Genomic DNA, 12,344 nt, shown 5'->3' on the forward strand with positions numbered 1-12,344 from the left:
GTATTAGTTGAGGTATATTTGGGAGATTATTTATGTGATTGTTTAATTTTGATACAGTTGAGGCTCGATTTGGTATAAAATATTTATACATTCATTTAACTAATGCAAAATATATTTTAATAAAAAATTTTTTATCCCCTTAAAATTTGAGTACTGTACATGTATGTTTGTTTTAAGATTCACAACCAAAATTACACTTGTGTTGGTGATTTGATCTAGAAATAACAAGTTCGTCCGTTGTATAATAAACAAGTTTTTTTATTCAAAAAATAAACCAAGGATTTTAATATAAGGTTATTCTTCGATTTTTGTACGCAATCATAGGGATATACCCTAAAATATTGGAAAAGACTCGAAACCATTAAATTTCTCGAGCTGCTTTACTAATATAATACAGAGGGTATTCTGTAGCACCTATTTAAAAATAGTTTAAATGAAAAAAACAAAATTCAATAAAAAAATATGAATACAAAATGTTAGTAATTAACAAAGGACCTTTTTATTTGTGAGGCTTTAATTAACTTTATAATTTTTAATAAAGTTTTGATTTACCCAAAAAAATTAAAAATCACATTAAGAAAAATTAAGGAGCAGAGGCAAATGACCTGATGGTCTTTTTTAAAATCTGAAACTTTTATTTTAATTATGGTATATAACAAACTCTCTGTGTCCATATAATTTTAATTTTATTATATAAAATCTTATTATACTCACTCTCAATAGAAAAAAAAACCATTTTGATGTTTAAATTTTTGAAGAATAAAAGTGAAGAACTATTAAAAACTTTGTCAAATTTTTTTTAAAAAAAGTTGTGTTAAAGAATTTTTCTCTTTTTATTTTTGTCTCCTGTGCAAAAGAATATTTTGTTGCTTTTCTGATGGCCTTCTTTTTTTTTGTCTTATTTTCTTACTCTTATATATTTTTGGGTTAATAACCTCTTTAATTTTTCCTAAAGTTTTTAGTTAAGTTTTAAATTTTTTTTTTGTTTTTTTTTTTTTGTTAAAATGTCCTAAAGATAAGAGGTCTTTGAACTCATATATAGCTCGTATTTTATTTCTTCTGTTCTGTACATTTGTGTATTGTTTTTATATATGACCATAAATTTATATGTATAATATTATATACACACAATATGAATTAATTTTTTTTTTGGCATATCCTTAGGCATATCTTCATATTTTTTCCTCGCATATAAAATTGCATATACATTTTGTTATACTTATGTTTTTTTTTAATTTTATCATAAAAAAAAAGAGTTTAAAAGGATATTATAGCATTTGTGACTTAGTCATCTGTACTCTTGTTATTTGTTGAAAAAAAAATTCATTTCGTTTTTTTTTGTTTTAAATTTAAAGAGGGAAGAATTAAAATTCATTTCACTTGGTTTTGCTTTTTTTTTTGACTGAGTTTTATTTATTTATACAAATTTATCTTTATATTTGTATTAAGTGTAAATATATTTGTGTACTTGCATACAGTAGAAACGAAATTTGAAGAATATTTTTCTAGGTGTCTCTAGTAAATTATTCTATTTGTGGAAGGCCAATTATGGATTTGTCCGCCATATATGGCTTGGTATATACCGCCATAAATGACTTTGTAGAAATGCTAACAATTTTATGATATTTAATTCAAATTATGTGTTTTAAAACAAAAAAAAAATTCACTATGCAATAATAGAGTTGACTTGTATCAAATTTTGTTTTGTGTAAATTGAACTATTTTTGCAAGCATTCAATTTATTAGTACATTAAAGCAGTTACCATAATTAAAATGTATGAATTTATAATTTGGTGTCGTATTGCGCTTCTATAAATAGTGATACTCTGTTTGACATTCGGGAAATATGCGTTTCAAATTTTTATAGCATTAAATTAAATAATTCAAAAAGAGGTTTCCCAAAGTGTAAAGGGTTTGTGAACACTAAAAACAATTTATAAGACAAATTTCACGAAATTTAAAATTATATTCAATTGAATAGCCATTCATTTCTACAAAAAATATGAAACCGTATTTGTTAAATGCAAAACTGCAACATTTTATTATAGAAATAACTGCGGGGTATTACTGTATTCTCCGATTGTTAAAATGTATGTACCCATTTAAAATCTGCCTTTGGTATTTGTGCATTTATATCATAATATATGTGTATATATACATAAATTCATATATATTATTATATCATGTTATATTACATAATATTTAATATTTACTTACTGCATTGTAATTCATCAGAATTATCTTCACAGTCATCAACCATGTCACACCTATGATGTGGTGGTATACAATAAGTCTTATTAAATACATAGGTACCACAGCTTATTTGTCCAGCATCACATTCAGGTGGAGCTATATTTATATATTTTTTTTTTCGTTTTTTATATTTCATGTATTTTTCATTTCATGTATGATTGTTGTTTTTTTGTTTGTTGTTCGTATTTTTTGATTCAATTTGTTGTTGTTGTTGTTGAATGCAATATTTTTGTGTGTTGTTAGTTTTAATTTAATAAAAATAAACATAAAAAAAAAAAGAGAAAGAGAAAAAAATAAATGAAAAAGAAAAAAGTTAATTTTTTTTTGTTCTTGTTTTAAAATTCAAAATAAATATAAATAATAAATAAAATGAATAAATAAATAAATAAATAAATAAACTGTAGTGGAAGAGAAAATTTTCGTCTGCAATTTTTGAAAATTTTTTATGAACAAAATGTTTGGGGGGGAGAAAAATTATTTACTGTAACTTTTTTGTAAAATTTTTCAAAAAAAAAGAAAAATTGCATAAAACCAGGAGTAAAAATAAATAAAAATTGTATAAAATCAAGAGGAAAAATTAAAAAAAAATTTTAAAATTTTTTTTTTATAAAAAATGAAAGCTTAACCACATGCTAACAAAATATTTAAAAATTTGTTTTGAATTTTCTTGGTTTTGTAGGTATTTTTATCTAACGAATATTTACTATAATATTCAATTTGTGTGTGAGTATGTAAGAATATGGAGTGTAAGTTATTCACTTTTAGTATATATTTTTCTATATACGTGCACATACATTTATTTTTATTCAGAACGAAAATAGTTAGGAGCCAATTTTATTGTGTTATTCTAACACTATTTTGTATTTAATTTTATTATAGATTTTTATTATACTTGTTTCGATCGATATTTTTTTTTTAGAAAATTGGAAAATACAAAATACAGACAAATCCATATATCTTATAGATATGTACAAACCATAGATATGCATAACTAAAAATTCAAATTGATAGTTGTAATTATTATTGAAAAAATTGGTTTTTGAGGTTTAGTGATGAGTTGTAATGCTTTTGGCAGATTATTGTTTTTGAAAAATAAATAAATAATACATGTATATATATATGTATTTATATTATATATGGATTGACAAGTGTGCGGTTTTATATTTAACTTTGAATATTCTATTAAAATTTAAATGGTTAACAAATTTATAAATACATTTTTCAAATCTATTTATGGTTCAATAACGAAAAATTATAAATAACACTAATTATTCATAGCTTTTTTTTTTGGGAATATTATGAAAATCGACAATATTTCAACATGTAGATTATTTAAAATTTTTTGAAAATGTTGTGTCGTAAGAAATATTATCCAATAAAATACCAAATATTATATATAGACTATGTTCTTTTTGTAACTGGAACAATTTAAGGAGAAAAACAATTATTTTGAATTAGAACAATATTAGTATTTCCAGATGAATTTTTCAGAAGCAACTCTATTACTATTTTATTATTACTTAAAATAACTGAAATAAAGTCATACTCAAAGCGAGATTGAATATTATGTAGTAAATTTTATTGCCCTAAAACTCTTATATACAAGCTAATAATTTTCAATTGAATTTAGATTCGATTTTTTATACAGAAATATACATTTTGATTCGACAGGAATAAATATTTTGATTTTCATTTAATTTTAAATAAATAGCAACATTACTTCGATATACTTTATTAATACTTTTTATACACTATAGGTACTTACGACAAGATTGTAATTCATCTTCTCCATCGTCACAGTCTTTTTGGTAATTGCAGACCCACAATGATGTGATGCATCTACCGTTATTGCAACGAAACATTCCTGTGGGACATAATGATGGCACATTTTGTGGGTTCGAACTTTCGACATTTTCTAAATATCCACCTATAAAAAATAAAAATATATTTAAAATTAAAACATTTTTTCTTTTTAATTTTGTTATAATTTTTTTTTAAAATTTTAGTTAGAATTTTTATTTATTTCCTTATCATAAAACTAATTATTATTAATAATTTATAAAATATTATTTAAAAAAAGCAAAACTTGCATAGCTTAAAGGAATTAAGGAAATTAAGAAAAATAAAAAAGAAATTTCTACAATGGCGCGCAAAAAGTAGAGCATAATAATTTTTAAGAAAATAATGAAAAAACAAAAACAAAAAACCTTGAGTATGAAGTGACAATTAAATTTATTTTCTTTTGTACATTCACACACATATTTTTTTTTCTTCTTCTTCATATTATTAAAATATAGTTTTAAATTAATTTAATTCTTCTTTTGTTTTTTTTTTTTCAGTTTTGTAAGACATTATGTATAGAACTAAATTATTTAAATGGAATGATTTATAATATAATAAGAGAGAGAGCAATGATCCTTGGAACTTTAAAAAAATACATAGAAGCAATTATATTGTTGCTTGTTTTCATTTTTAAATGAATTTAATATTTTTAAAGTGGATAATTTTTTTTCTTGTATAATTTCTAAGCCATTATGGTGGTGTAAGAATAATGAACAATTTTGTTTTTGCTTACACATACATTATACATGTATATGCATACATATATACAATATATTAATTTGCATGACTAAAACAATTAACCTTAATACATAAATTGAATTCATAAAAATTAGAATATTTATATTAAGTACATAATATATTATAATAATATGTGAGGAATTAGAATATTTTTTTATAAAATAGGAATGAATCTTGAACATTTTAATAATTCGTATGTATGTTAAAGTGGTTTATTTTCAGGTGGGTATATGGTTAATTTTAATTATTAAAATATTTTTTGACCTTTCAACAATAAATTTGAAAAAAAAGTATTGCAATAGAATATGGAGTAGGTAATATTTTCTTTGCTACAATAAATAGATTATAAATTAAAAGCTATCAAAATCCATTTACTCAAAATACTCAAAATAAATTGTTAATGGTGTGGATACTAAAAACAAATTGTTGTTTAAAATATAATTAGGTTTTGAATAAGTGTTGCCAGAGAATATTATTCATAATACATATATACTTGTATTGTTTTCGATCTTTTACCCTTCGTAATTTAGGTTTTAATTTATAAGTTTTTTCAAAGCCATCTCGGAATACAAAGGTAAAAGTAAATGACAATTTTAAAGTTAGGAATGTTTAGGCGAAGAAAACTGTAACAAGCAATAAAACGGTCTTTCTACACAACAATACTCATTTTGAAAATTTTAATTCTAATACGAATTAACGAAGTAAGGAACACGTTTTTTAATTAAAAATTTATCTGAATCTAATATAAAGTATAAATTCTAAGTATGTATATAAAATATTCTAATTGGTTACCGTACTCAGCATAGTGACAATGTGTAAGAGAAACAAAATCTAAAATGACACGGTAACCTTATTTAAAATATTTTTTTTTTTGTTCTTAATTCAGAAAATATTCTATTCTTTTCACTTTTTATATTCTTAAAAATTTACAATTTATAAGCCAATTTATTGTAATGAGATTTTATTTAAAGTTAAAGCAAAACATTTAATACTCATATATTTCCTTTATAAATTTGATTAATATCATCGTACACCGTTTTGTGTACATTCACCTTTTACAACTATATATAATGTTAATATTTTTAATCACATAATGTACAAATTCAAATAAGTTAGATTTTATTCTCATAAAAACTCTCATAATATAATCTCACTAATGATATACTCGTATATACTGCCATACATCCTAGATTATTTTTTTTTTTATTTTATCTATGCGTACATTTTATATTGCATTTATAATTATTATTTAAGAGAAAAAGGTTAACCAGGACATGAACTCGTAATTTATTATATTTGTACCTGATATTTAATTATGTGTATATATATGTATGTAGTAGCATAAACGTCAAACCCGGAGGGGAAAATTCTTTAAAGAATTTTGTTTTTCGCTTTTTTTTTTTTTGTGCTGTTCATTTTAATAAAGCAAAAGAAATTTAAAATTAATTTTTTTGTAATTGTATAATTTTAATGACTCCCTTTTTTAATATTTGTTTTTTTTTTGTTTTTTACTGGTTCCGTTATCTTGGCTTTTATTTCCGTTTATATTTTATTTTTGCATAATTTTTTTTTTTATTTTAATTGAAACATTTTTTTTCGTTTTTGTTTTTTTGATTTACTTGAATGTAAAAGTAGAATAAATGTAAAATCTCGTTTCGTAAGAATTATATGATATCTGTAGTAAATTAAAAATTTGTATTTGATATAGTGTTGCCGGTTGTATGAATTTTTTAGCAGAGATGGTACAAACAAGGACATGTATAACCTCAATATAAAAGTTTAATGTGGATTTTGTAATGAAGGGTACTAGTAGAGGCAAAAACTTAAAACAAATTTTACTTACAAAATAAAACTTCATAGGAATTCAGTAAGATTATAACAGACTCTGCTTTTGGTCTATTAGTTTTTATAGAAGTTGCCATATAGTTGATATTTTATATAATTTTGAAATGAAGTGCAATTGAAATTATAAATTTTCAACATTAAAACTGAGAATTTTTCAGTTTTAGGTTAATGTAAAGTTCAAACTAAAGCCGAAAATTTCGAACCAGTTGAATGGCGAAATAGTAACCAAATATCAATAATTTTTCACACGAGTCAATTACTGTTCATGATAATAAAATTAAAAGCGTTCTGCGTAAATAATAATAGTAGTTCTAATATTTTTTTACAATGTCGAATCAAAGATGCGTTTTACTGTATTTGAATATTGCGATACCCATTCTTCTTTTAAATAATATTAATAATATTATAAAGTAATTATAAAATCGTAATTATACAGATATCAAAAACATCAAAGAGAAATTATTTTTAATGCAAGAAAAATGGGAATATTATATAAAAATCGGTAATAATCTTCTAATTATGCTCTGTATAACCATAAAATAGACAAGTTACAAAGAAAATAAAATAATTTTTTTCCATTTTTGTAATATTAAATATTTTTTAATATTAATATTAAAATAAACGTATAGAAGATACATACACGTTTTAAAAATAATTTAAATTAATTTTACTCAAAGGTTTATTTCATAAACATTAGTTCCGATTTTCTGTGTAAAAAAAAAGATTAATTACATTTCGTTTTATAAAGTATGTCAGTTCCGTCTCATTTTAAGCTCATTTTAATTTAGTATGATCAAATTGAATTGAATTGGTGCGTAACAATTCTAATTAAGAAAAAAATATCTTGCATGAAATTTTTAGATTTTATATAGAAAAGTTAAATTCACATTTAATGGATATCTAAGGGTTGTCAAAGACTTGACATTTTTAATGGTTTAATTTTTTTCTCATATTGTCGTAAAAATTTTGTCTTAATCAAAATTTTATTCAATTATCTTTAGACAGTTTATGATATTTTAAGGCCGTTTATTCTTTTTCGTCAAAGAATATTTTTATCTAAAAAAAAATGTTTATAGGCATTTAGTTAAAATAACCACCTAATTTTTTGATCACAGATTATGTAAAAATTTATTCATTCATTCGTTTTTTATTTAGAAAATTTTCAAAAAAAATATGCTTATTAGTTTCATTATGTCCTCTTATTTATGCATTGCTTTACAAAACTTGTATCAGATGTATACGAATAGACAATTGAATTTCTGTACACAAAATTTTATTAGTTACTCCCTTTTTCTTTTAATTTAATAAATAAAACTAAAACGCTGGAAAGGAATTTGATTGAGAATTTGTTTTTAACGGAGAGGTAGACAATTTTCAAATTCGGTATACAATGGCTCATATTTTCTATTTTAATATACAAAACCAATGGCAATATCTTCATTTAATACTTTGAATCTATTATTATTATTGCATTATCGACAGTATAACTAATAAATTCTTTTCTATTTTTCTCCTATACGGTATATATCGGAGTTTCTGTTAATATTTCTTCTGAACTATGACCCAGTTAGTCTTGCCAAACCATTGCTAAGAACACTTGTTAACTATATTCATCGTAAATGGCCTACAAGTCAAAAGGCTAAGGTACTTATAGAAAACATAAATAAATAAATAACTAAATTCGTCCTAAATATATGCATTAATAATATCAATTTTGAACAAACATCGTATATGAGTGACTTCAATTCTACAATTTTTAAACTGAAATGTGCTTTTTTACAAACCATTATTTTATTTATTTCTATTTTTCTTTCTTATTATTTCATTAAATTAAAATTTTTGGAACCTTAAATCTTTGAAAATTTATTTTTATTATTATAAATTTTGTGGATCATAAGAGACTTTTTTACTTAATTTTTTTTATTCAAAAGTTAAGAGTTACTGTCTCTTTTTAGAGATCTTACATGTAGTACAGTAAGTACGTATATTTTCCATTAAATTTTATTATATTATGAGTGATAATAATATTAAAGAAAAAAATTGGAGAATGGGTTAAGAAGAGAGAATAATAAAGTATGCATAGAGAATTATAGAAAAAAAGAGAAGAAAAAAAATTTAAGTCCCTTTTTTTCTGCATAAAATTAACATTTACAAGAGAGAGAGAGAGGGAGAGGTGATTTTGAAAAACCAAAATGAAATGATAATAATAATATTATTATAAAATTCTATGAATGTCAGAAACATTTATAATATAAGAAGAAGAGAAGAAAAGATGCTAGATTATGAGATATGTATGTATATGTAAGTATGTACAAAAAGTAAGTAATAAAATAGAATGAAAAGAATCGTTATATAATTTTTATGACTAAAGTGATAATAATAAATGTTCCTTTTTTTTCTATTTTTTTTTTGTTCTTTTCTAATGAATAATGTTTGTATAACAGTAACAAGAAAAGTTGAATAATGACATTAAATTTAGTTGTTGCTGGTTTTTTTTTGTTCGAAACATCAAGACAAGAAATATTGTACAAGTATTAAAATTATGGTTATTTTTTTCGGATGGTATCGCTTTTTTTTTCTCTGTGTAATATGTTTTATATCCATTATTTACATGGGTAATCACTTTCTAAATAATAACCTTTAAAATATACATACATACGTACAAATACGAATACTTTATTATTATTTTCTTTTATCAATATTTTGAATTCATGCTGACAAATTGTCAAATACAGATTTTTTTTTATTTAACTTAAATAAAATTACAATTTTCTAATGTTATTTTTTATGTATAGGTTATAATATCACTTATATGAAATAAAATATATTATGCATATTTTGTAATAGTGTGTATATGTTTATGTTCTATTGAATTATTAAAAAATTTTCGTATACAAAAGTTCTTATAGCCATAAAATTCTTAAAAGATATTGTAAATTGAAAAAAAATTACATTATGTAAAATAAATAATAATATCATAAAACATTTTTTTAAGGACATACTTTCGTTGATATGCGTATATAATACAGGATTGAGATAGGATATACGTAGGAAAATTTTGATGAATAGAAAAATTAAGGTATTTTGGACGCAGATAAGAAAAAGATGAATTTTAATCATACCCTGTAATTCTTATTAATTTTTAAATCTGTACCTTAAATATCTTAAATATTGGGATCCTTCAAAAATACAGGTTAGAATACATGCCATTATGTTATATAAGGCCATCAAATAGATATTGCTTAAATTTAACACGAAAAATTTTAATATAGAACGATATTAAAATAACAATACTCGTACAAGTATGACAAAATGCAGGTTTTTCAGTATAGCAAAACAAATTTGAACAATGTACTGTAGATTAAATTACGAATTGTACAAAATATAAATTTTGATTAAATTAATAAAATTTTGATAAAATTAAATTAATCTGACATAAATTAATTTTAGAAATTTGTGCCAAATAAATTTTCAATCCTGTATAAAAAGAAAACAATTTACTTTTTATTAAATACATAATTGCTTTGACAAGTGATTTTCGTCACTATAAATGAGAAAACTTTCCATAATAAAATATTCAATATTCACTTTAAATGTAATATGCAAAAAAAACATCTAGTTGCACCATCTCTTATGTAAAATTTAAAAATGAACTAATCAATTTCTCTTTTGACAAATAATTGCGACTTCACGATTTACTATACATTTCAAAATAAAATGAACTGTAATACCAATGATAAGATCTTAAGAATTTCGTACTAATAAATAGAAAAAAATTTTATAGAATATCTTTACAATTAATCAATCAGAAGAAAATCACATTAAAGAAGAATTGAATAAATTCCTTAATTTGCAATTAAGAAAACGAATAACTCATTAAAATTCTATTATATGCGATGTATACATATATGTACTTGAATACAGATTAAGTTTGAGGAGTTACAAAATTTTCATCATGAAATTTTCAAAAAATTTTTTCGTTTTATTTTATATTTTTTCTATATGTATACTCGTATAATAGAAGCTGATTACAGTAATTTTCTACCAAAAATTTTATGTAATGATTAACATTTCATTTAAGAATTACGCGTAAAGAATTTGCTACATGAAATTTGCAAAGGAAAGATAAACGTATATGTGTATGTGTGAATTTGATATAATCATTTGTACTAGAGTATTTATGGTAATTCTCTGCCACATATGTTTTCTGTGTTTATATTTGTAAAAACAAAATATGTAAATGACTTGAAAGAAATTGAATTAAAAACTTTAAATTAAATTAGTATTTTGTCTGCGATTTCTTATGTGGAAAATAAGAATTTTCTTATAAATTCCTTTAATACGAAATTTTTTTTGCATATATCCTTGTTAATATGATCATTTTATATGGCAATTTATCTTAAATATACATTATTCTTCGCTCTATATTTAAATATATTTCCGCATATGCTAATTTTCACAATGACGTACATATATGCCATATACTTTCAAATCTATATTGTTGGAAAATCATTTGTTAAATATTTAAGGTTAAATTAGCTGTTAATATCTTTATTAAAGTAATTTTAAAAATGTTAAATATGAATTAGTTTACACATCACAAAACATTTATTAATTTAATAGTGTTATTGTTAAAATTTTTAACATAAATTCGATGGTTACAGCAAACATATCTATAAAAATTAAATAAAATTGATTTTATTTCGAGAATGTTAGAGCATATTAAGGTCACATTGAACTTATGTTGCGGATACTAGAAATGTTAAACATAATTTTGTAATTAATCAAGAATTTTATGCTATAAGCTACATTCAACACAATGCTAACATTATAAATTAAAATTGATTTTTAACATTCATATAATATTCTTCGAATTCTCTTGTAATTTCTCAAACTTCTATAAATTTTTGATATTCAAACAATATAAGAATTTTTTTATTCTTATCATTCAATTTCATAGGAACGAAATTGACATGTTGAATGTTCAAAACGCGTCCTACAATTTTTTTCATTCTTATTCTCTATTATTAACTTTTATTTTACAGTTATTGTTTTTGCTTTTCTTTTTGTGAATATTTTAATTTTTTTTTTTCATTTTTTTCTTTGCCAATTTTTACCTCTTATAAAAAAGATAAAAAACGATTTTTTTAACATTATTTATTTTTTTTTCTTTTTTCGTTGTCTGTTAAATTTACTTTAGCGTTTTTCTCATACGTTATTTGAATTAATAATGTTAAAATCGTCGTATACGCGTATTAGAATATAATTTGTAATATACTAGATTTGAATGAATGTGTAGTGGAAATCGAAGAATCGCATTTAAGTATGTTGAAAAGAATAAGGACAGAAAATCGTGAAAAGAAATAATAAATTATTTCAACTTGAAAATAAACTGGTACATGCATACAAGTGTGTGTATAGCAAAATTTGTATTTTTTCATTATAGCACAAAAACTATGTCCCAAATCGAAATTTAATTTATAATACATTTAATCTGTCTTGATGGTGGAAAAGTTTTGATCTAATTAGAAATTTGAAAAAGTTTGAGATTTAGCTTTATAAAATGAGGTATTGAAGAAATTTTAACTACATCTGTATGGGTATAACTGTAAAGATCATAAGTTTTCTATAAATTTTGGTGAAGCTGAGTTGAACTTAGAAGTTTC

The 12,344-nt window shown here is 22.3% G+C and overlaps 1 protein-coding gene across 1 annotated transcript in view; it reads right to left on the reverse strand.

Moving 5' to 3' along the window:
• LOC129613254 (low-density lipoprotein receptor-related protein 2) overlaps positions 1-4,176 on the reverse strand; it is a 50,044-nt gene extending 45,868 nt beyond the window's left edge. The window contains exons 1-2 of the mRNA XM_055527239.1: positions 4,019-4,176; positions 2,218-2,349 (exon numbers count right to left, since the gene is read on the reverse strand). Coding sequence (XP_055383214.1) covers positions 2,218-2,349; positions 4,019-4,115 — 229 coding nt within the window. The 5' untranslated portion in view covers positions 4,116-4,176. The remainder of the gene's footprint in view (positions 1-2,217; positions 2,350-4,018) is intronic.
• Positions 4,177-12,344: the final 8,168 nt, after the last annotated feature.

Source organism: Condylostylus longicornis, unplaced genomic scaffold (assembly GCF_029603195.1).
Source record: "Condylostylus longicornis isolate FDR11 unplaced genomic scaffold, ASM2960319v2 ptg000081l, whole genome shotgun sequence".
NCBI classification, from domain to species: Eukaryota; Metazoa; Arthropoda; class Insecta; order Diptera; family Dolichopodidae; genus Condylostylus; species Condylostylus longicornis.